This window comes from Laetiporus sulphureus, assembly GCF_001632365.1.
Source record: "Laetiporus sulphureus 93-53 unplaced genomic scaffold LAESUscaffold_50, whole genome shotgun sequence".
Lineage (NCBI taxonomy): Eukaryota > Fungi > Basidiomycota > Agaricomycetes > Polyporales > Laetiporaceae > Laetiporus > Laetiporus sulphureus.
In genome coordinates this window covers 53551-75155 of record NW_024468559.1, presented here as the reverse complement: position 1 = coordinate 75155, position 21605 = coordinate 53551, and the positions used below count along the sequence as shown (strand labels likewise).

The 21605-nt window shown below is 52.7% G+C and overlaps 10 protein-coding genes across 10 annotated transcripts; 6 read left to right on the top strand and 4 right to left on the bottom strand.

The window, feature by feature from the left end:
- Positions 1-16: 16 nt before the first annotated feature.
- Positions 17-1072, bottom strand: LAESUDRAFT_685672 (carbohydrate-binding module family 50 protein). Its single transcript, XM_040905899.1, has 4 exons — positions 994-1072; positions 798-930; positions 583-695; positions 17-526 (listed from the first exon to the last, which is right to left on the bottom strand). The coding sequence occupies exons 1-4, from the start codon at positions 1018-1020 to the stop codon at positions 203-205; spliced, it is 597 nt and encodes a 198-aa protein (XP_040759966.1). The 5' UTR covers positions 1021-1072; the 3' UTR covers positions 17-202.
- LAESUDRAFT_730410 (uncharacterized protein) lies at positions 868-3802 on the top strand. The gene is made up of 10 exons (XM_040909823.1): positions 868-929; positions 993-1631; positions 1779-1958; positions 2014-2022; positions 2077-2105; positions 2169-2262; positions 2313-2491; positions 2543-3118; positions 3177-3193; positions 3244-3802. Exons 2-10 carry the CDS (start codon positions 1314-1316, stop codon positions 3564-3566), a joined length of 1725 nt encoding a protein of 574 aa, XP_040759965.1. The 5' UTR covers positions 868-929; positions 993-1313; the 3' UTR covers positions 3567-3802.
- A 100-nt stretch (positions 3803-3902) lies between these two features.
- Positions 3903-5746, bottom strand: LAESUDRAFT_752267 (uncharacterized protein; the record flags this gene model as incomplete). The annotated part of the gene is made up of 3 exons (XM_040911718.1): positions 3903-4023; positions 4090-5503; positions 5559-5746. 2 exons carry the CDS (start codon positions 5744-5746, stop codon positions 4117-4119), a joined length of 1575 nt encoding a protein of 524 aa, XP_040759964.1. The 3' UTR covers positions 3903-4023; positions 4090-4116.
- Positions 5747-6108: 362 nt separating this feature from the next.
- On the top strand, positions 6109-8331 carry LAESUDRAFT_662288 (uncharacterized protein; the record flags this gene model as incomplete). The annotated part of the gene is made up of 9 exons (XM_040904981.1): positions 6109-6420; positions 6480-6659; positions 6793-6821; positions 6875-6968; positions 7018-7070; positions 7125-7250; positions 7310-7882; positions 7939-7955; positions 8009-8331. The coding sequence occupies 9 exons, from the start codon at positions 6109-6111 to the stop codon at positions 8329-8331; spliced, it is 1707 nt and encodes a 568-aa protein (XP_040759963.1).
- A 931-nt stretch (positions 8332-9262) lies between these two features.
- Positions 9263-11098, top strand: LAESUDRAFT_762983 (acid protease; the record flags this gene model as incomplete). Its single annotated transcript, XM_040913182.1, has 10 exons — positions 9263-9520; positions 9578-9605; positions 9659-9756; positions 9810-9949; positions 10003-10160; positions 10217-10364; positions 10421-10560; positions 10615-10733; positions 10800-10838; positions 10901-11098. The coding sequence occupies 10 exons, from the start codon at positions 9263-9265 to the stop codon at positions 11096-11098; spliced, it is 1326 nt and encodes a 441-aa protein (XP_040759962.1).
- Positions 11099-12140: 1042 nt separating this feature from the next.
- Positions 12141-13364, bottom strand: LAESUDRAFT_762982 (terpenoid synthase; the record flags this gene model as incomplete). Its single annotated transcript, XM_040913181.1, has 5 exons — positions 12141-12429; positions 12490-12519; positions 12577-13175; positions 13242-13287; positions 13339-13364. The coding sequence occupies 5 exons, from the start codon at positions 13362-13364 to the stop codon at positions 12141-12143; spliced, it is 990 nt and encodes a 329-aa protein (XP_040759961.1).
- A 488-nt stretch (positions 13365-13852) lies between these two features.
- LAESUDRAFT_730403 (cytochrome P450) lies at positions 13853-16730 on the top strand. The gene is made up of 13 exons (XM_040909822.1): positions 13853-13962; positions 14011-14176; positions 14228-14421; positions 14487-14594; positions 14670-14792; positions 14864-15026; positions 15087-15170; positions 15239-15335; positions 15397-15523; positions 15586-15699; positions 15755-15929; positions 15995-16238; positions 16305-16730. The coding sequence occupies exons 3-13, from the start codon at positions 14341-14343 to the stop codon at positions 16498-16500; spliced, it is 1512 nt and encodes a 503-aa protein (XP_040759960.1). The 5' UTR covers positions 13853-13962; positions 14011-14176; positions 14228-14340; the 3' UTR covers positions 16501-16730.
- Positions 16731-17301: 571 nt separating this feature from the next.
- On the bottom strand, positions 17302-19082 carry LAESUDRAFT_730386 (uncharacterized protein; the record flags this gene model as incomplete). Its single annotated transcript, XM_040909820.1, has 11 exons — positions 17302-17647; positions 17703-17740; positions 17895-17914; positions 17971-18108; positions 18160-18161; positions 18220-18317; positions 18370-18470; positions 18526-18604; positions 18703-18881; positions 18998-18999; positions 19024-19082. 11 exons carry the CDS (start codon positions 19080-19082, stop codon positions 17401-17403), a joined length of 963 nt encoding a protein of 320 aa, XP_040759959.1. The 3' UTR covers positions 17302-17400.
- A 607-nt stretch (positions 19083-19689) lies between these two features.
- On the top strand, positions 19690-20004 carry LAESUDRAFT_762979 (uncharacterized protein; the record flags this gene model as incomplete). Its single annotated transcript, XM_040913180.1, has 1 exon — positions 19690-20004. One exon carries the CDS (start codon positions 19690-19692, stop codon positions 20002-20004), a length of 315 nt encoding a protein of 104 aa, XP_040759958.1.
- A 142-nt stretch (positions 20005-20146) lies between these two features.
- Positions 20147-21207, top strand: LAESUDRAFT_815426 (uncharacterized protein; the record flags this gene model as incomplete). Its single annotated transcript, XM_040914687.1, has 4 exons — positions 20147-20197; positions 20245-20380; positions 20430-20621; positions 20680-21207. The coding sequence occupies 4 exons, from the start codon at positions 20147-20149 to the stop codon at positions 20949-20951; spliced, it is 651 nt and encodes a 216-aa protein (XP_040759957.1). The 3' UTR covers positions 20952-21207.
- Positions 21208-21605: the final 398 nt, after the last annotated feature.

Sequence of the window (21605 nt, the reverse complement as noted above, 5' to 3'; positions counted from 1 at the left end):
GGCTAGATGCCCTTTGCCGGGGTCGAAGGAAGGGCTGGACTTGCACACGACCCATGGAGCTACCGTCATAATATCCGAGACAGATATGACAATTAGAAACTGAAAGGTGATATACAACGAGCTTGAGCACAATGTCAGAGACGAATGAGTGCCGAGATGAGAAAGCACGTAATGGATGAGAGACGGAGTCTCCGAGTTCCGTCTAATCCATACATCCAGCCTTTGGCAGACATATACTCTGCCCAGGCAACAGTTGGTTGCAGTCTAGACCAGGGTTGACGTGTAGGAGCTCTTCCAATGTGCTGTTGCTCGTCTGCGCAAGCTTCCAGCAAGTGTCGCCCGTGTTGACCTGTGCCACCTCGCTCTTGCCTGGACAGAGCGATGCGTCAGGGTGGTCAGGGTCCGGACGCGAATGGTAGACGACAAGTCGGATGACGAGTAGGAGGACGACGGCAACGATAAGGAGGAAAGGAAAGAGCATCTTGTATGCTTGAGTGTTGCCGCTGCTGCGATGTGGGGGTTGGTCCTATATTGAGGGTGCGAAATGAGAGCGGTGAATATATGCAAAGCGGATAGACGTACGGGGTCGACTGCAAGGGGTTGGTAACCGTCCGCACGGGTAGGAGCGGCCTCCAGGTCTTCCTCGTTGTGTGCATGCTCATCATGATCATCCAGCGCAATTGGTGCATCCGAGACTACAGACAATCATGTCAGCATAACCTTGGTGCTGAGAAGCGATGATCCTTGCGATCCTTGCGAATAGGGAAAGCCATTGCCAATTTCATGCTCTTACTCACCTTGTCTCATCTCCCCGTATTCCGCGCCCTCTGGGCCCTCCCACAGCGTGCCGTCCCGGTCTCGAAAGTAATATTTGCTAGTGTCTGAGTCGTAGCCCACCCTCTTCATGCCCTCAGGCAGGCGGTAGCTGTCCTGGCGCACCACACACTCACCTCAGCACCCATCCCATGTACATCAAACACGACGCAACCTTACCTCGTCATACTGTGTCCAGCGGCCCATGATCGTAACGAGAGAATAATTGGGGATCAAGGAGGTCTCTGGAGTACCTTTTGTACCTGCTGCTTGCCAGCTGCGCGACGGAGCCAGTCGGTCGATCTGGACGGGAGAGATGATGGGTGGGGCTAGGCACTGCCTCCGGCGAGCACACGGCAAGCTGGATCAGTGACGCCGTCTTTATCGTTCCCTCCGTCTCCCTGTCCCCGTCAAATTGCATTATATATAAATATCCTCAACGCTGACGCCTATGCCATCGATCTTTTTTGCGCAATCCTCTCCCGACGCCGTTAACGGCGATGTCGACGCCCGCGACGAAAGTTCTGCGCGTCGCGCTCCGCGGCGATGCCATCCTCACCCATCCGCGCTTTAACAAGGGCACCGCGTTTCCGGTGCGCGAGCGCAAGGCCTTTGGCCTCACCAGCCGTCTCCCATACCGCGTCAACACACTGGAAGAGCAATGTCGTCGAGCCTATGACCAGCTGACCACGCGCGACTCGGCGATTCGCAAGAACACGTTCCTACAGAGCTTGAAGGACCAAAATTGGACACTGTACTATGGGCTCATCAGCAGGCATTTGAAGGAGCTCATCCCTATCATCTACACCCCGACTCAGGTATGTAGTATGACCCTTCATATTAAGGCTCCAAACATAGCCTCGTCAGGCGGGTCTTCAACTCGTCTAAATGTTCTCGACCCCTTCATGACGTTCCTACCTCGAGCTTCACTTGTTCTCCTTCATATACTCACCCGGTTCTCTAAGGCTGATGCGATCGCCAACTACTCCCACTTGTTCCGACGCAGCGAAGGAATGTACTTGACATTTCCGCATCAAGAGTCAATGGAGGAAGACTTCTTAGAGCAGACGAGGGGACGCGACATCCAGTTGTTCGTATGCTCGGACGCGGAGGCAATCCTCGGGATCGGGGACCAGGGCGTTGGTGTGAGTAGCAGCTGTTGCTGTACGATCACTGAAGGCTAATTCTTCTTGCGACCAGGGCATCGGTGTATGTGCTGACGGTATATTGCCTGACTATCCGAAGAAGCTGATTTTTCGTTAGATTTCTGCGGCAAAATCGGCTATTTATACGTGAGCGTTTACCTTGTCAGGCAGAAGAATACATTGGTTAACCAGATTTCTGACTGAACACAGGCTTCTTGGCGGAATTGATCCTTCGAAAGCAATCAGTGTCACACTCGACCTGGGCACGGACAATCAGCAGCTGCTCAAAGACGATCTCTACGTCGTGAGTACTATCGCTCGTCTTATGCAGAATGGCATCTCAGCCAGGCACAGGGCTGGCCAAGCCCCCGCGTGCGCGGGAAGCCTTATGACAGATTCATCGACAAGTTCGTACAGCTTGTGCGCAAGTACCATCCACACAGTCTGCTCCACTTTGAAGACTTTGGTGTACAAAACGCGAAGCGGTTGCTCGACTTCTACCGGGACAAACACGCGGTATTTAATGATGACGTGTATGTGACTCGTGTCCCGTCCCGCGGACCTTTCTGATATGTTCTCTCCAGTCAAGGCACTGGTGCAGTCTCTCTGGCGGCTCTGATGTCGGCAGTGGGCGTGACCAAATCGCGTCTCTCGGACCAGCGGATTGTGATCTACGGCGCAGGCACGGCTGGACTGGGTATCACCAAACAACTACGCGACGGAATGTTGGATATCGATGGTCTCTCACAGTCCGAGGCGAACAAGCGGTTCTTCCTCCTTGACCGGTACGGCCTCGTGAAGCAGTCGCTTGGCCCCACCAAGATTCGCGAGGCATTGCAAGAATTCGTGCGCCCGGACGCGGAGTGGGAAGGTGTGCCCACGAACGAGAACGGCGAAATAGGGCTATACGATGTCATGAAGAGGATCAAGCCCACGGTGCTTGTCGGATGCTCGACACAGGGCGGCGCATTCACGGAGAAGGTCATCCGGGAAATGGCGCAAGGCGTAGAACGTCCGATCATCTTCCCGCTGTCGAACCCGAGCAGGCTGGCAGAGGTGGACCCGAAGGACGCGAACGAGTGGACCGACGGTAAGGCACTGATGGCAAGTGGTAGCCCATTCCCTCCGTGCAAGAACCCTCGTGGTGGCAAGGACTACATGTGAGCTGTGACGCTACTCTTTCTTGTATGCGAAAGCTGACAACCCTCGCGCGCACAGCGTCGCTGAGTGCAACAGTGAGCATTATAGTGATTTCATCAGACACAGCGCTAATCCTCTGCGCCAGACGCGCTCATCTATCCTGGCCTCGGCTACGGCGCAATGATTACCCGAGCCCGCTCGCTCAGCGACTCGATGATCATCGCCGGCGCGCGTCGGCTCGCCTCACTCTCGCCTGCACTCGCTGACCCCGACAGCCCGCTGCTGCCCAACTTTTCGGACGCGCGATACATCAACACGGAAATCGCGGTCGCAGTTGCGCAGCAGGCACTCGACGAGGACCTTGCAGAGGTGCCCTGGAGCAAGGAGGAGGTGCGCGATCAAATCATCGCGGGCCAGTGGCAACCGGTATACGCGGACTTCATCTATGACAAGGATGGGCTACGTTGAGCATTCTAGATGGGTACGGCTTTGTTATAGATTGGACGGCTGGTCCGAAAGGTAGATGTCTGGCTAGATCCCGGTTCGCGATAGCTAGATGTTGCACTAGGTTATACCGATGACTGCTGTACTAGAGAGTGCTGTACAAGAAGGACATTATATTGTTGCACGGAAACAAATCTTTATGCACTACCACGTTTAGACGACGATCCGTGGAGTATGCAGGAGTCTTGCGGTGGAGGTCATGAATAACGATCCGGCTCGCGAAGCACTCGTAGGAATCGCAAGGCACATGATCGCGTAGTACCGAAGTGAACGCGACCTGCTGAATTACCGGAAAAGTTGTCCTGGAAAACGCAAACTTGTGCTTACGCGTTGTAGAATGCGGAAGTCTGACTTGCGAGGTGGTATGAATATGTTCTGCGTTTCATTCATCGAGATTGAGAGAAAAAGGGAACACATCATCCTGTTCAGCATTGAGGATCATCGATAAATATACTACTACACCGTGTAAGAAGAAAACGTCACTGACAAGGGTATCCAAGATCTACAGACAGCATTAAAATCCCTCCTTCCCAAGGTCCCACTCTCTCACAGAGCCCCTCTTCTTGTACTCAATGTTCATGATCTCCATCCCGCCCTCCGACCAGCGAGACGCCACCTCATCGTCGCCTTTCTTCTTCTTCTTGTCTTTGTCCTTTCCAACGCCCCACCGCTCAAGCATCTTTTTTTCCGCCTTGTACTCACGGCGTTGGCGAATCACCTCCAGCATGGCGTCCCAGCCGGCAAAGTCGGCGTCGTCGATGAGACCGGTGGCGGGTACTTTCGGGACGGGAAGCGGGGCCACGTCTAGGCGTGGGTCGTACGAGGATTCAAAGTATTTGTCCATCTTGGAAGGTAGGTGGTGCGGAGGCAGGGGAGGAGGAGACGATGGTGGCTCGGGTGGTGATCGGGATGGACTTGCTGACGAGCGCAGGGTGTGAGAGGATGATGAGCCGGCTTTAGGCGATTGAGGAACGGGTGACGGCGACCTGGCTTTACGACCAGCGTCTCTCGGGATAGATGGTGTACGGGAACGGGAGCTTCGTCTGCTGAGAGGAGCATCTGCATGATCCTCTGCCTTGCTCTTGCCAATGCGCTTAAGTTGTAGGCGCAACTGCTCTTCTCGGGCCAGCGTCTCGGATAGTGCGCGCTCCAGGTCTTGAGACGAAGGTCTTTCACGCGTACTCGACTCCTCACCGTTGTCGGCAGTAGGAGAAGAGGAGCGCCGACGCTTGTGACGATGCAAGTCTTCACGACGACGAGAACGAGAGCGGGCCTTTTCGCTCGGAGACCGACTTGATAGACGGTATCTCGCCTCATCCGTGCTGTTATGTCTTCGTTTCTGCCTGTGTTCATCATCATCGCGTTCCCGACGAGCACGTTCCGGGGACCTTGACCGGGATCGGCTTCTGTCTCGACTTCGACTTCGTGTCTCCCAGTTCTCGTCATCGCCGTCATCGTACCTCTCTCTATCTCTTGCATGCTTTGAACGCTTCTTCTCCCGCCGTTCTCGGCGTTCAGTAGACTTTGAGCGATGTCGGTGGCGATATTCGCGTTCAGACCTGCTCGACTTCCGCCGCCGTGAACTCTCCGATTTGTCGTCATAGTCATCTCTCCTCTCGCCGCTTCTCTCCCTCCGTCTCCTGTCCCTGGACGCCCCTCTGTCCCAATTGTGCGCCCAATCTGTTCTTCCGCCGCTACCCATGAGTCGTCTCAGGCGTTCCGCCTCGACAGCTTCCTCTGCACGCCGTCGGCGTTCGCGCCGCTCTTGCTCTTCCCTTTCAATCCGGACCTCCTGCGCCGCAAGGGCTTGCGCTCTAAGAATGGTCTTGTTGTGATCGTCGGTGCTGCGGATGATTGACGAAAGAAAACGCTTGTTCGTCTTCGGAGCATTGCTATCTGAACTATAGAGCAGTTGCGTGAGACAACCGGATGCATGTACGGAGCCTCGTTACTCACCATTCACTCTGGAGGTAAGCTCGTATGCCGTCCTTGCCATAGCGCTCTGCCTTCTGCTTGGCTTCCTTGAGGATCAGATCGGCGACATGGCGGTCGAGGTCTTCGTCGGTCACGGTGCCCGACGACGCTGTGCCCATCTGCGCCCGCACCAGGTTGGAGACCACCGACGAGAGAGACGACTTCGACATGGCGATGGAGGTGACTGGTGCTCAACGCCACTGGAGAGCGCGTCAGAGGAAGAGTGTTGCTGCTTGTTTGACTTGTGGCGCATGGTACGAGAAAGGAAGGTCTTCGCCGCCGCCGTGCGAAACTCACAAAAAGTATACCAACTCGGTTGACTAGCCTTTCTGCATCTCCATTCAATCCCTACATGGTACACGCTGCTACAGATGCGAATTCAAAGCCTATCTTCACTGGAATAACTTGATTGCACACGTCGCAAAGGCTGGCATCAGATCAAAAAGTGCCGGAAAAGCGACGTCATCAATCCTGGCTTTCGAATATAGCTCGAACGTGCGCGGTCTGATCACTCCCCTGTTCTGCATCCACCATGTCTTCAGAGCCCATTTTCAGGGTCGCACTGCGTGGCCAGACCATCATCACCATCCCGCGATGGAACAAGGGCACAGCGTTCACCATGGAGGAGCGGAAAGCGTTTGGGCTCACAGGCCGCTTGCCCTACCGCGTCAACACGCTCGACGAGCAATGTGATAGGGCATATGATCAGCTTGAGGCTCGTCCGGAGCCGCTCAGGAAGAATACGTTCCTACAGAGTCTTAAGGATCAGAACTGGGTGCTGTACTATGCGTTAATCTCTAGGCATCTCGAGGAGTTGACGCCAATCATATACACGCCGACGGAGGTATGTGTGTGAAGGACGAAAGAGGCGTAGGACTGCTAGATTGAATACGTGATCCCCAGGCTGAGGCTATCTCGAACTACTCTCACCTGTTCCGGAGAAGCGAAGGGCTGTACCTTACGTTTCCTCAGCAAGATGTTATGGAGCAAGATTTCCTTGAGCAAACAAGAGGACGAGATATCGATCTCATCGTCTGTTCGGACGCAGAGCAGATCCTGGGTATTGGGGATCAGGGCGTCGGGGTGAGTTCTGTGGCCAATGCTGATCTTGTTGATTAGAGTCTCACCTATCACTCGCGTACCGATATCTTAGGGAATTGGGGTAAGTTTCTCTCATGGTAACTGCGCGCACTATCCATAATGACTTGGCGCATAGATCGCCACGGCAAAGGCTGCCATCTACACGTGAGCTACAGAGGAAATTTGTTCCAAGCGGTCTGCTGAGCTCTCGGTTACAGCTTACTCGCTGGAGTGAATCCTTCCAAGACTCTGAGCGTAACGCTTGACGTTGGTACAGATAACGAGGAGTTACTGAATGATCAGCTGTATGTGGTGAGGCGCGTTGCTTTCTCCATTCATCTTCGATTCCTGAATATCGAAGGGATGGCCTCATAAACGCGTTCGAGGCGAGGAGTATGACCAATTCATCGATAAGTGAGTGATCAAAATCGTCAAATGCCTGTGATCTGAGGCTCTATCGTTTTACAGGTTCGTGCAGCTGGTGCGAAAGCACCATCCGCACTGCCTACTTCATTTCGAAGATTTCGGCGTGAACAATGCGAAACGTCTCCTCGATATCTACCGAGATAAGCACGCAGTTTTCAACGATGACGTGTACGTGCTACTTTGGATCGTCATATCATTTGATTGCTTCACACGAAGCGTCATCACAGGCAGGGGACAGGCGCAGTAACACTAGCGACCGTCATGGCGGCTGCTGGCGTGACGGAATCCACGCTCGCAGACCAGCGAATTGTGATCTATGGCGCAGGAACTGCAGGTCTTGGCATCGCGCGTCAGTTGCGCGATGGCATGGTCACGCTCGACAACATCTCGATCTCCGACGCGAACAAGCGGTTCTATATGCTCGATCGCTTCGGGCTGATCAAGGAATCTCTCGGGCCAGGCAAGATCCGCCAAGGTCTGCAGGAGTTCGTACGACCTGATGATGAGTGGGAGGGTGCGGAGACGAACGATAAAGGGGAGATCGGTTTGTTGGAGGTGGTCCGGAGAGTGAAGCCCACGGTGCTGATCGGGTGCTCGACGCAGGCGGGGGCGTTCACGGAGGAAGTGGTGAAGGAGATGGAGAAAGGCACGGAGCGGCCGATCATTCTTCCGCTGTCGAATCCGAGCAAGCTGCATGAATGCACGCCGCAGAACGCAAACGATTGGACGAATGGGAAGGCGCTACTTGCGACGGGCAGTCCGTTCCCGCCGTGCAAGATGCCCAATGGAAAGGAATATATGTGAGGGCAAGCCTCAATATGTCATGGACGTGTTTGCTGAACAGAATGATTTTCAGAGTTGCGGAATGCAACAGTGAGTAGTATGAAGTCTCATCCTTCGCTTTGACCCTAATCGGCGCTCTCTAGATGCCTTAATCTACCCAGGCCTCGGATTCGGCGCTATCGCATCCAAGTCTCGCAGTTTGACCGACACCATGATCATCGCCGGGACGCGTCGCCTCGCTGAACTTGCACCCGCCCTGAAGGACCCCGACGACGCGCTCCTCCCTGACTTTGGTAACTCGCCGGCTGTGAATCTCGAGGTGGCCGTTGCAGTGGCACAGCAAGCTATAGAAGAAGGCACAGCCGGTGTGGACTGGAAGAAGGAGGAGGTCAGGGAGAAGGTAAAAGAGATGCAGTGGAAGCCGATCTATGGACAGTACGTGTATGATGAAGACGGCGAGCGTTAAGGTTATGTAGTTTTCATTGTATGCTCTTGTATCATTTCTGTTTTGTCCTCAGCTCTGCAGCACTTTGAATCAGGTTGTATGATTGCTATATAACGGCAAGGAACTTGCTAGCTTGTGGCCGCGGGGCCGCGGTGCAGTCCCGTGACCACGACGCCGTCAATCCATTCATCCGCGGTTGACATTGTCCTGATCAGCTGTCTCTAGCAACCATCGCTGTTCTGAACGCCAATGCTACCAGATGCTACCATTCATTGGTGCTTATGCTCCTCTCTAGCTGCGCATGCGAGCTCCGTGCAACTTGGTCCATCTCTCAAAAAGCTGACGTTTCAAATACTTTTTTCCGTCGCGGGAACCGCATTTGTCTTCCTCCTGGGCAGCTCGACAATGTTGTGCTTCAATAGGTCAACTGTTCGTACAATGACCACCACATATTGACCCGAAGCGTGGTAAGAGCATGGGATATACAAACCGCATTTTTCGCAGTCTCGACCTGGCAGTAACTTGGCAACCGTGTCAGATCTGTATTGTTCTCCCGAGAGAAATCGTAGGCTTTCTGTTCCCCAGCTTGCTCACACTGGATCTGCGCTCGATAGACGTCGGATGTAAGGCAACATACATGCCTCAAGTCTATTGGACAGGAACAGATTGTGTCAGGCGAGGCTCTAAAATGAATGTACATGTGGGCGGCGACAGGGCGGTCTTTTATGGGGTCAAAAATATCTCTCTTGCAATGCTTAGCGCCGAGCCGGAATGTGCCTTGCGCAGCACGCAACGCCCAATACGATCGTTGTTTGACAACAATCAAGTCTTCCTGTGCGGAATGCCCACACCATGCGGTCCACGTTCATACTTTTTCCCGGAGGTATAAAGAGCGCAGCATGCGGAGTGCAGGCCTCATCAGTCGATCTGTCTCTCCTTTCTCCCTGCCACCATGGCTCTTCGTTCATTCTTTCTCATGACCCTCGTCTTCGCGCTGGCCGTGGTGGCGACGCCCATTCGGATCCGCAACAATCGCATAACGCTGCCCATGGTCAAACGGGCTAACTCGACGAGCATGACTTCAATAGTTCTGCGCGATCAGGCTCGCGCTCTGAACTTCAAGGGTCGGACGTCTAAGAATCAGCGCCGCACGAACGGCACCACCGGTGACATTGCTGCAACCAACCAGGCTGAGGATTATGTTGTCAGCGTGCGTACGGTATCGGTAGTTTCATCTGCATTTATGGTGACCGCGAGTCTTTTCTAGGTTGGCATTGGCTCCCCCCCGACATACTGTAGCTATCATGCCCTGTGCATGATTTGACAGCTACTTATACCTAATGTACAGATACGCTCTTGGTCGATACTGGTTCTTCTAACACGTGGGTTGGCGCCGCCAAAGCGTACGTGCAAACAACCACTTCCGTTAACACCGGCGATAGTGTGGTAAGTGCACGGCTGATAAGCATATTCGATTTTTCATCAATTTATCGAACCAGACTGTCACGTATGGTTCTGGGGCGTTCACCGGTACTGAGTTCGAGGACACGGTCACGCTTGGTGATTTGACGATCGCCGGACAATCGATCGGCGTTGCCAGTGAAGCTGAAGGATTCTCTGGTGTTGATGGTATCATTGGGTACGAGCAATGATCTCACAGCTCATCTGATAGCTGACCTGATCAATTGGTAGGCTTGGTCCGCAGGATTTGACCGCCGGTACTGTTAGCTCGGGAAACGCGGATACTGCCACTGGCGGTGGCCACAGCAGGCATAATAATAAGGATGCCTCCCGCAAGAACGGACGATCAAGCTTCACAACGAGCGAGACGAGCGATGAGGTCCCGACCGGTGAACACGGTCGTTACTCGTCTTGCAGGAAGCTTTGTTGACGCATGGGATCTTAGTTACGGATAATCTCTTCTCGCAAGGCACTATCGCTGAGAACGTTGTCGGCATCTTCTTCGCGCCCACCACCTCGGATAACGACACGAACGGCGAGCTTACATTCGGTGGGGTCGACGATTCGAAGACCACTAGCGACGTCACTTACACGTAGGCGTTACACGATCCTTTCCACTAATCACGAATGATCGACATCTTCCACTCAGGTCTATCACAACGACATCTCCTGCAAGCGAGTACTGGGGCATAGATCAGTCCATTACGTATGGATCCTCGGGAACGTCCATCCTTGCGTCGACTGCTGGCATCGTTGACACCGGAACTACTCTCATTCTGCTATCTACCGGTGAGCCTGATGGTCTCAAATTCAGGGATTATCCTGACACATGTTGCTGCGTAGATGGATACAGTGCATACATGGAGGCCACTGGTGCTACAGAGGATGAGACAACCGGCTTGTTGACGATCTCCAGCACAGATTACGACAATCTTCAGAGCCTGTTCTTCAACATTGGCGGGGTATGTCTTCGTTTCGCTGTTTCTTGAGGGTGGTTATTCACTCTCGCCGTTTAATAACATATCTAGACCTCCTTCGAGCTGACTGCTAACGCTCAGACATGGCCTGTGAGTCTCGCATACGTCGATGCCTTCACTCAGCGTACTAACGCTGGCACCTTTCATCATAGCGTTCTCTGAACACCGCCATCGGTGGCAGCGCCGACGACATCTACCTCGTCATCAGCTCAACTGGCACACCGTCCGGCGAGGGTCTCGACTTCATCAACGGCTACACCTTCCTGGAGCGCTTCTACTCCGTCTTCGACACCACCAACTCGCGCGTCGGCTTTGCAACGACCGCGGACACCAATTCGACGTCCAACTGACTGCTGGGACAGCAGATGGCAGGTACTTGCAGGGGCGAGGGACCATGAGACGAGCACTGGAGGCTCGATTTGCGCATTCGTCTTGCTGTGTGTTGTACTGCTCTATCTGTGTCGCTGATCGGTCAATCCAGGACTGTTGTAACTTCCTGTTTTCGTGTTTGTGATTGCGTGCAAGACGTGAGTGGCGCTGCGCCTGCCGTCTTGATGCATTGATGCGTCATGCCAGCAGAGCCAGTAGCACTTCCTCGAGCGAGACGATGTCGGCTGGCTTTTAGTTGCAGGAACTGGTGCACGCTTGGCAAGACGGCTTCATGCTCTGTAGGCCACGTTCTGTGCACGAATGAATGGTGTAGAATCTCGACCCGTGTCTGGTCTAACAATAAAGCAATGTATTTGCGTATCAATACCAACGACTTCATGAACAACTATTACATGCAACCTGTCATGGTGACACCGGCAACGTCATGAAGGGCGAGATATCACCTGGAAACCCTCAGTTATGCATGTTTGCAGACACAGATCGTTCATCGCAACCACCGTCGCTTCCTTTATACGTTCGGGCAACGTGCGCCCCGAGTAAGCGCGTATCTTCAAGAACGGTTCATCTCCATCTTTAGTGCTATCACTGGACTCATCTCGATGGCTGTCCAGGTCAATTTCGTTCCACTCGTCGGACGACGTTTTGCCCGACACGTCAGAGCCTCGAGGCCGGCATTGGCGGGGCGTCGCTCCTTCTTCCTGGGACGACCTCTCTAAGCACTTTCATTGCGTCGACCTCAGCTGCAATAAATTGAGTAACAGTTGTGCATCCACTGGCGATTTGGTCAAAATAGGATGGGAACCCGGATTCTGCGTGGTTGAGGACTCATCTCGAACCTGACAGGGCGATTTTGAAAGCGCCCAATATCAAGAAACTCAAAAGCCACGAAGCCTTGTTCCACGCGCGCATAAATCGACCGGAAAAAAAAACGCAAGTCGTCCAGGCGATATTCAAAGGTACTGTAAATAATGACACCAAGGATATAATACTCCGTCTTCAACTTTAACAACAGGTATTAATGTCCAGTAAGTACGTTTCTCCAATGACTTCCTGCAAGCGATACCGGGGACTACGAGTATGCACTGTGATGTATCCGGCCGCAAAGTTCTCCCAGGCATCCCTGGCTAGCCCTTCGCCCAGGATGTTGCGGATGCGCTTGACGGCATCGGCCACGTCACAAACGACGTCAGCGAGCGTTTCTTCCGTCGTCTTGCCAGTCACAGAAGCTCGTTCATGGATATAATTTCTCGTCTCGCCCGCTAGCTCCTCCTTGTAGAAAGAGAGGATGTCACTGAAAGTCGGAATTAATCAGTACCACAAATTCGCAAAACTCTGGCTGAACGCAATTCACTTGACATAGCTCACGTAGAGCATTGTATCGCTAACGAAGAAACGTTAATTGGCACGTATAACACTGTGTTGAGCGATTACGACTCACGGAATGGCTCGAGTGTATGCATTGATGTCAGGAAAGGTCGTTTTGTCCCATATAAAACAGGCGTATGCTTCTGTGGTCGCACTCATACTCCGCTTGTATTCCACGAACGGAAGCGCACACGATCCCAGCGACGCTTGTGCGAAGTCGTTCTCCGCGATGGACGCGTTGATGAAGCGGAGTGCAGATGTGCAAATTGTGTTGGCTGTGAACATTGGATAATGCGCCCACATATTGCGAAGAAGCTCAGCAAATACACCAAGAACTGACTCCTCTTTCTGGACGGTTCCGACGCACATGAGTTGATGGAACTCGCGCGAGGGTAGGGACTCGAATACGGACGGGTCGTCCAATGCGCCGATCAAGATCGTAAAGAGGGTGATCTGTAGCTTGGTGTCAAGACTTGCGATATGGCTGTAGGCGGTCGTGGTGAGAACGAGGGCACTGGCGACCAGCGGTTCGATGATGTTTCCCTGCCCCCATTGTCGCACGACTGCCTTTACTTCGGCCTCGAGCTCAAGATCGCGATTATATTCGGGGAAGTGTACCCCGAGCTTGTTTAAGAGATCGAAAATGGCCTTCTGAGATGTAGCGACTGTAGCCTGGCGAAGTCAACGACTTGGGTTTCAGCATACCTACCAGTGCAAGATCCGAGCTATCACGCTAACCTTGTATAGAGCTGCGCTGGAGCATGAATGCGAGCTCATATTTGTGCTGAAGAGGGAGGAGTTAGTGCAAGCTCTGCACGTTAAGTTGCGCGCATACTGTTGGATTTCGCAGGTAGTAGCCATGGATGGGCTGAGAACGATCTCGAGGCTTAGGCTGGGTGAAGGATGCCCTTGCAATTTATAGGATGTAAGCCGGATCTCGTTGGCGATGACACACTTTTCCACAACTAGTAGACTCGCGCAAACATGCGACGGCCATTTCGCTGTTAACAGTGATGCTGTGATCCCAAGCCTCGAACGTGCGGATGATCGGCGAATAGAGTTCTTGTACGGTCAGTAATAAAGGTTGACCAGGCACCGGAGCGTCAAATAAAGGAAGCAGTCATACTATGAGGATACCGGAGTCTTGCCGTGACAGTCAAGCTGTTATGCGGACGATTGAGTAGAAGATGCAGGGATTGGATATCGACCGATTGTCATCGATATCTGTTTTTGGTCTGCTACGGAGACTATGCAGGGATGGCCGAGACATGTCTTCACAGAGCACGTAATCAGAAACAGACAGGTGAAACGCGGCTGAGGAAGCACCGACCTGTCTCTGCCATCGCGAGCTGAACGCGACGTCGGAGGTAGTCCAGCGTGGTCGCCGCTTTTCCAATTGCAGCGCATTCTTGTCACCATCAGGAACACTCAAATCCGGCTTAGGACACTTTTATCCGTAGTAAGCTCGGGAAAGTCTCAGGACCTTCTTGTTTTGAACTTTGTTCAGGGTTGGAAGCTTCTTATTGTGCACTTATTCGCTTGTACAAGCCAATACCAGCAACAAGTCCGAGTCAAAAAGGAGGTTCTCGAGCCACAAGTCGATTTGAGTTTTCCTGATGACTGAATGTTAGGCGAGGGCTAAGAACTGGGGTCCAAGGAACGACTGTCTTCCTGTACGAAGGCTGATTTATGAGTCTAACTGAACGTTAATTTGCTGTCTCAAGCAGGTCGCGGAGGCCAAACCGGAAACATTCAAAAGGCGGGGTCCATCCATGCCTGCCTGCCAATTCTCAGGCTACCTCAGTGTTCTTGTAGGGTGGAGCTGATCGTCATCGCGATGAACGATACGTTGCCGATTGTCTGCGCCTTGCTTGCTGCATTAGCTGGCTTGGCTCTCGTCCGATGGAGGTTCGACCCAGTAAGCATCTTGTCTGTATCTCAAATTGCCACACTTCCTGATGTCTAGTCCACACTGGCATCTAGCTTTATTCCATTCCAACAGTCGGCCCATCTGCACCTTTTCTCTCATACCTGGGAGCATACAGATACTACCGACATGCCCCCGAGGTTCTACAAGAAGGTTACAGCAGGGTGTGTCCTGAACCATTCTGCTATATAGGCCGATATACATAGTCGTCCATCTAATCGCGTCGCATTGGTGTCCAGTACAAGGTGTTTAAGGTCGCCATGGTTGATCGTTGGCTCGTCGTCGTCAGTGGTTCGGACATGAACGAGGAGTTGTGCAAAGTCCCAGATTCACACATGAATTTCGAGGAAGCGCTCCGTGAGGTCCGTTGCTTGTCTTCCTCTATATCCAGAGTTGGTCATCGGCTTCTGACGGACACTCATGTCCCCGCTAGTTCATCCAAACTAAGTATACCATCGCACCGGATGCGGAAAAGTATCCAATATACATGGCCGCCATTCGTGGTCCGCTAACCCGCAATCTGGGAGTTGTGTTTGCGGACCTCGCGGATGAAGTTCAGACCGCATTCAAAGAGGTGCTACCTGTCCAAGGGGATGGCGAGTGTTTGTGTTCACCAGAATCTGCCAAGACGTTTTACGAACCGTGTATGAATGTAGAATGGGTCGCTGTTCCCGTCATTCGTTCCATGGCCAAAATCGTGGCTCATGCGACAAATCGCGTGTTTGTTGGTCTTCCGTTTTGTAAGTCTCCTTTTCTGAGCCTGTGGTCGTCACCCTCATTCGCGAGCTTGGCCGATTATACCGCGTAGGCAGGAACGAGGAATACCTCAACACCGTAGTCAACTTCACATTCGATGTCGTCAAAGGACGAATTATTCTCTCCTATGTCCCTCAGCTGTTCAAAGGGTACGTCCTTATGTATGGATACCAACTGATGATAAAATACATTGACCCGCTTATTGTCCAGCATCGTAGGCAGTATGCTTCCGTGGTCCAAAATAGCGATTCGCAAAGTAGGAATCTTCATAAAGCCGATCGTGGAGGAACGCCTGCGCAATTTGCGAGAGTATGGAGACGGATGGGCCGACAAACCTGTACGTCATCAGCTCGCACCCCGAGTCAGGCTTGCTTCGGCCTCACACCGCGACGGCTGTAGAACGACTATCTCATGTGGTTGATGGACGAAGCAAAGAAAACGGGCGGGTCGCCCGATGTCGTCGTCTCGGCGGTGCTGGCCTCCAACTTCGCGGCTGTCCACACCTCCAGCAATGTGCGCCTACAGTAATGCCGCAATCGAATCGCCGCTAATAAGCTATCATTATCAGAGCATTACCCACGCCATTTACCACTTAGCTGCGAACCCAGAATATATGCAGCCGATGAGAGAGGAAATTGAGGCAGTCATCAAGGAACAGGGATGGACGAAAGTCGCCGTCGGCAAGATGTGGAAACTAGACAGCTTCATGCGGGAGTCACAGCGGATCAACGGTATAGTCTCCAGTGAGTCCACCTTCCACCGCGATCATTCACAGTGGGTGCCAACCGATTGTTTCCTTTTCCTTCAGTCGCCGTGATGCGTAAAGTCCTCCAAGACTACACCCTCTCTGATGGGACCTATCTTCCCGCGGGCACTCTCGTCGCCGGGGCAGCTCTCGCTACCCACTATGATGAGAAGCACTATAAACGCGCAGACGTATTCGAGCCATTCCGATTCTCCGATATGCGCGCGGAGGAGAGTGAGCGGACAAAGCATCAGTTTGCCAGCACCTCCCCTACATACATTCCCTTCGGCCATGGGAAGCATGCCTGGTACGTCTATGTCCAATTCTGACTGCTTTTGGACCGTTCGCTGATAGATTATGATTGATTATGCAGCCCGGGACGGTTTTTTGCAGCAAACAAGCTGAAGCTTATGATGGCACACATCATTCTCAACTATGATGTGAAGTTGGAAGGAACGACGACACGGCCAGCTAACTGGACGTGTTGGCATGACAACTTGCCCGCGTGCGATGCGAAGGTGTTGTTCAGGAAGCGACAAGCCGTCATTGCAGCTGAATCACAGAGATGAGCGGAAGGAGCTGCGAATACTATCATTTCAGGTGCTGTCAATCAGACCGCGTTTGTGTAGATCTTGATAGTTGAAAGTGGTGACGCAATTGAAGAAGCTGGATATCAGCTTAATGAAATGATATGGAGGGGATGTAGCTTAGCAGGAAGTTCCAGGAAGCTGAAGGGAACGTGTATCTAGGCTTGTGAGCATTGGGAGGGTCGTCGCAATGGCATATCGTTGTCGTCGAGGCTATCGCAGAGTATCCTTGCATTGTCCGAGTCGGCGATGAGTACAGTCATATTGCCACGAGAGATAAATGGAGTGCACTATTATTGTGCTGCTTAAAGACTGAGTCACGCCAAGTTGAACGGGTGGCATTTTGATCACTGCGCTACGAATGAACAGAACATCGAGCAAGTTTACAATGCGACTTGTGCTTCCCATTGCCAGCATGGATCATGTATGAGTTGTGCAGAAGTCTTCCTGCAAATCTTTTCAAGTAATTCAGATCCAGTGCCAGCCAGCGCTGCGACTCGCGAGAGGGGGGCCACCGGCGCCACCGTGTCCGCCTTCGGGATTTGCCGACCTATTTTGAATATGGTGCGGACACCTTACAATCTGCGGCTATGCTGTAAACTTGATTTGGGACGTGCAACGGACTGACTGCTCCTACCAATTCGCGGACTTTTGTCTATGTCTCGGGCAGCGTCCAGCATTTCGGCAGCGGGATGCAGCTTTTGGCCTGGCGAATCCCCCCTTGCCATTTATTCTATACTGAGCATATGCTTCGTGCCAGCTTAGCATAATATTTATATTCTCCTCGGATATCGCGATCGATAAAGTATGTCAAGATGCAAATGCGGGTCACAGTCACCAGAGCCGGAACTAATGAAAACGATCGCGTAGCTTGTACGATGACTACTGCACCTGCGTCAACTCGTAGGCCTCACAGTCCTCACTAATATTCTGCTCGTCCTCCGTGTCATCCTCGATGTCCTCAAAACCAAGAGACGTGTCCTGGAGCTCGGCGCCAAAGTTGCCAACCAGGCGAGAGGGAAGGTCCGGCGTGTCCAGGGTGCTGTTAGAAATCGTATCCAAGCCCACGCTGCCGAGAGACACCTGGCGTAGATTGAGGATGAAGCGCGACACCAGGATTGACGTTATTCTGATTGACTCGGTAAGCATGCATTGAGCTGAATTGGGTATGATCGGTCGCTTACGGTAGCAGAAAACTTGCGACGGAGGTTGGGTACTGATCCTGCATGCAATTCAATTCAAAGTAGCCATGCACTCGTACGGGTAGACCCACCGCTGTTAACTGGGATTGGATATTGAAGATGTTGAGAAATAAAAGGGCCCTAACGAACGGTGGAAGAACAGAGTCATGACAAGGCACTGCGACAGAGTCCGACGTACATGAAGTGGAGCGTGCCTTGAATTGGCTGCTTGTCAGGCATAGCAAGTACCAAGAGCGCAACACATACTCACCGTCTCTCATCAGCATCGTCGCGATCGATCCTTTAAACCGTAGCTTCCGCACTTCTATTGCGAGTCGGAATGTTTTGTACCAAGTGACAAGGACCACGATCAGGTCAGATACAGCCAGGCAGACGGCCGGGAGGAAGGCTGCAGGAATCATGCGTGTCAGAGCAACAACTCATCGGTCTTCCAACTCACATCTACACAGAGGAAGGTCAGTCCTAGGGGGCCGACGTCGGAGGTGGACGTGGTACTTACATGTTCAATATCGCCCTGGACTCGTGGCGGTTCCATTCACAGACTGGATAGCTGCCTACGTGAGTGACGAACGCGTATGACATTTCTGCATATCCAAACTGCGCAGAGGTGCTTAACAGACATATGATGGCGGAGAACATATGTACTCACGATGTAGTAGCCGCCGAGTTGAGCTAGCCCCAGTAGCAATACTAGCAATGCAGGGACGACCTGGTGTCCGCTAATAGCATATGTGCGGAACGCGGCAAAGCCTAACGATTTGTCAATCAATCTCTTCATGAAATTTGAGGTCGAACGATGTCTGACTTGCTGTCACAGCCTGAAGAACAACAGTCGTCACCTCGTTCAATACGGTGACAGCATTGCAGCTTCGACAATCTATTAACTGCGTTGAACATACGGTGTGGTCGTCGCCGCTCACCTCTGTGCATGCGTAGATCGTGAGTGCTCGATTCACTCGCAGCATGACACGACATGACTTACCAGTGGAGTATGCCACCAGATGACATTCAGTGCGTTACTAACGCCTTGTACGATGAGCAGATAACGGTTGATGGCAAAGATGACCGTGACAGTGGTCAACCTGGCTCCCCAGATGACGTGGACCTCTTGAGGAAAAGTCACAATGTACTCATAGAAGGTGAGGGCTGAACATGTGCAGTCTGTAAGTCAAGTTCGATCGCTTAGAATGGTCCGACTCGGGGGCATACCAGCAACTGCGAGATTGCAGTAGTTGATGGTGTATCTGTGACAGTGATCACAAACTCGTCGGTTGAACGCCTCGGAAAGTATCATCGTCCTCACTCATCCTGTAAATAATCCACTTCCTGAGCCAATATGCTTGCAGCTGACGCGTCCGACATTGTAGAGGTATCAACGTCGGTGATAACGGTCAATGCAAAACAGAACAGTTCTCGGAGGGATTTTAAGGATGCTCATCGGTGCGCAGCTCATCGTTATATACTGCCTGATTGACCGCACATGAATGCAGAGGGTAAGGTTCAGATGGAAGCTTACGGATAGCACATGTATCGAAGATTGTCCAAAAACAACTACAATAGACAGCGCCAAGTAAAGAGGCGGCGGCAGCGGCGAAGCGCGGAGAATGCCCAAAATACCATCTGTCAAAAACCGTGCCAAGAGCAGTGCGATGGCAACCCAGGCGCCACCTAACCCGCCGCTCCAATCCTGCTCGACCCACTGGCATATTGCGGGCTAGCATCAACGTTGAAGTTCTCGATCACGGTCACCAGCGCTGATCATGATGCGAAGCGCGGAGGCAAGATATAGTGAGGATCGGTATTAATCAAGAAGCGGCAGTTTCACAAGAACTCCGTCATTGTCGGCTCCAGCTGCACGTATGCAAACGAGGGAAACGACTGTCTGCACTTGCTGGATCTCGTACGTGTTGCGTGGATTTCTGCTAGGGCGGCTGACCGTGCGGTGCTCTGATGTATGCGGTGCTCTGGTATGATAGGTCTCGGATGGTGGCGTGCACTCGCACAACGAACCAGCTGTGCGCGCTGCTCGAGACCGCGAAAGAGGTCGGCGTCCCGAGCGTCTACGTCCACTTCTTCATCGATTGCGCGGCACATCGCGCCCCGCTCGGCCGGAGGATACGTCAAGGAGCTCCTCGCATTCATCGAGAAGGAGAAGCACGGTCAGATCGCGACTGCTGTGGGTCGCTACTATGCAATGGACCGCGACAAGCGTCAGTGGGAGCGCATCAAGATTGCCGTGGATGACCTCGTGAAAGGCTTGGGCCAGAAGGGCAGGACGTCGTGAAAACGATTAAGGGACGATACGCGAAGGATGAGATGGACTCGGAATTCTTGAAGCTATTATCGTGAACGGCAATGAGGGCCGCATCAAGGATGGCGACACGCTCTTATTCTTCAACCACCGCTCTGAACGGATGCAGGTCGCCATGCTTGGCCTCCCAGACAAGCCCGTTGAGGTTGATGTACCGAAAGACCTGGTATGTAGGGTTTTTCGCATATGATTGAGCCCTCATTTTGGCCGCAGCTTTCTAGCATATCAACACCTATGCCACAATGCAACGCCGAGTTCCCCCTCCCGGTTGCTTTTCCGCCGCAATCGATGACGAATATCCTCGCAGGATGGCTCGCGAATCAGGGCATTAAGCAGGCACACGTAGCCGGTGTGTACATCGTGTTTTGTCCTGCTAACACGTCTTCGACCATGCCCAGAAACCCAGAAGAATGCACCCGTCACGTTCTTTTTCAACGGCGGTTTTGAGAAACAGTATTATAACGAGGAGAGGCATATGATCTCCTCGCCTAAGGTCACGACGTACGACGAGGATCCCAAGATGAGCGTCCAAGCCGTTACGAACAAGGTTGCGGAGGTCATACGCAAGGGCGACAAGGAGTTCGTGATTCGTGATGTGCAACTTTGCACCGCCGCATACGGGTGGCCACACGAGCGTGTACGAGGCAGCCGTGGAGGCCATCTCCACAACGGACAAGGCCGTCACGATGGGGCCATACAAGGCCTGTGAGGAGGCGGGCTACATCCTGCTCATCACGGCGGAAGATGGAAACGCGGAGCAGATGATCAACCCCGAGACGGGTGCGACGCACATGGCATGCACGACGAACCTGGTGTCGTTAATCATGACGGGCGGCCCGAAGAAATTCGACTTCACTGTCGACAAGAAGGACGGGGAGGATGAGGAAGGTGCTGTGCGATGTGGCGCCGACGGTGCTTGACATTATGTTGGATGCATATGTGACTAGGATCTCTTCGCTACTCTGACGACGTTTTGAGTGCCTCAGGGATTGCCTAAGCCCAAAGCCGAGTTTGATTATATGCCAGTGTAGATTTTGGGACTTACTAGTATTCGACTGCAGAGATGATAGGGCGCTCGTTGCTCGCGCACGATGAGAACAAGGGGGAAGCAAATTAGAAGGACTCTAGAACGTGGACTTGATATAATTGTAAGAAATAGACGAAGGGATTTGAAGTACTAACTCTGCGAATAGACGAAGCGATACTGCTTGCTTTGCCGGGCTTGCATGCGGGCCGGATGGCTTGAGAAATCTGTTAGGAGCCTTGGAACCCTGGTAAAGGAATACAGACTTGTAGATGTTATTTTTGCGTTGGTCGGCTTGCCTGCCCTCCTCAACGTCAACCGTCGTCGATTCATCGCCCTGGTCATAGACTTTCATGCTCACGGCTGCTGCCGAACTGTGCCTGAATATCTCAAACTCCGCAACGCCTGATGGCATTTCCAGCCACCGACGTGTCTCCACTGTTTGTGAGACTGCGATGCTTTATCAATTCGCCGACTTTTGTCTATATCGCGGACAGCATTCAGCATTGCGGCAGCGGGATGCAGCTTTGGCCTGGTGAATCTCCCCCTT

What these genes read in the sequence shown, in the direction of transcription:
- LAESUDRAFT_685672 (XM_040905899.1), bottom strand. Translation starts at nt 1,020, where the DNA reads ATGGGCCGCTGGACACAGTATGACGAG. An exon ending in ATACGGGGAGATGAGACAAG is followed by an intron (nt 696 to 797) that starts GTGAGTAAGAGC and finishes GATTGTCTGTAG; the next exon opens with TCTCGGATGCACCAATTGCG. An exon ending in AACCCCTTGCAGTCGACCCC is followed by an intron (nt 527 to 582) that starts GTACGTCTATCC and finishes CCCTCAATATAG; the next exon opens with GACCAACCCCCACATCGCAG.
- LAESUDRAFT_730410 (XM_040909823.1), top strand. Translation starts at nt 1,314, where the DNA reads ATGTCGACGCCCGCGACGAAAGTTCTGCGCGTCGCGCTCCGCGGCGAT. An exon ending in TCATCTACACCCCGACTCAG is followed by an intron (nt 1,632 to 1,778) that starts GTATGTAGTATG and finishes CGGTTCTCTAAG; the next exon opens with GCTGATGCGATCGCCAACTA. An exon ending in TCAAAGACGATCTCTACGTC is followed by an intron (nt 2,263 to 2,312) that starts GTGAGTACTATC and finishes AGCCAGGCACAG; the next exon opens with GGCTGGCCAAGCCCCCGCGT.
- LAESUDRAFT_730403 (XM_040909822.1), top strand. Translation starts at nt 14,341, where the DNA reads ATGAACGATACGTTGCCGATTGTCTGCGCCTTGCTTGCTGCATTAGCT. An exon ending in ACGGATGGGCCGACAAACCT is followed by an intron (nt 15,524 to 15,585) that starts GTACGTCATCAG and finishes CGACGGCTGTAG; the next exon opens with AACGACTATCTCATGTGGTT. An exon ending in CTGTCCACACCTCCAGCAAT is followed by an intron (nt 15,700 to 15,754) that starts GTGCGCCTACAG and finishes TATCATTATCAG; the next exon opens with AGCATTACCCACGCCATTTA.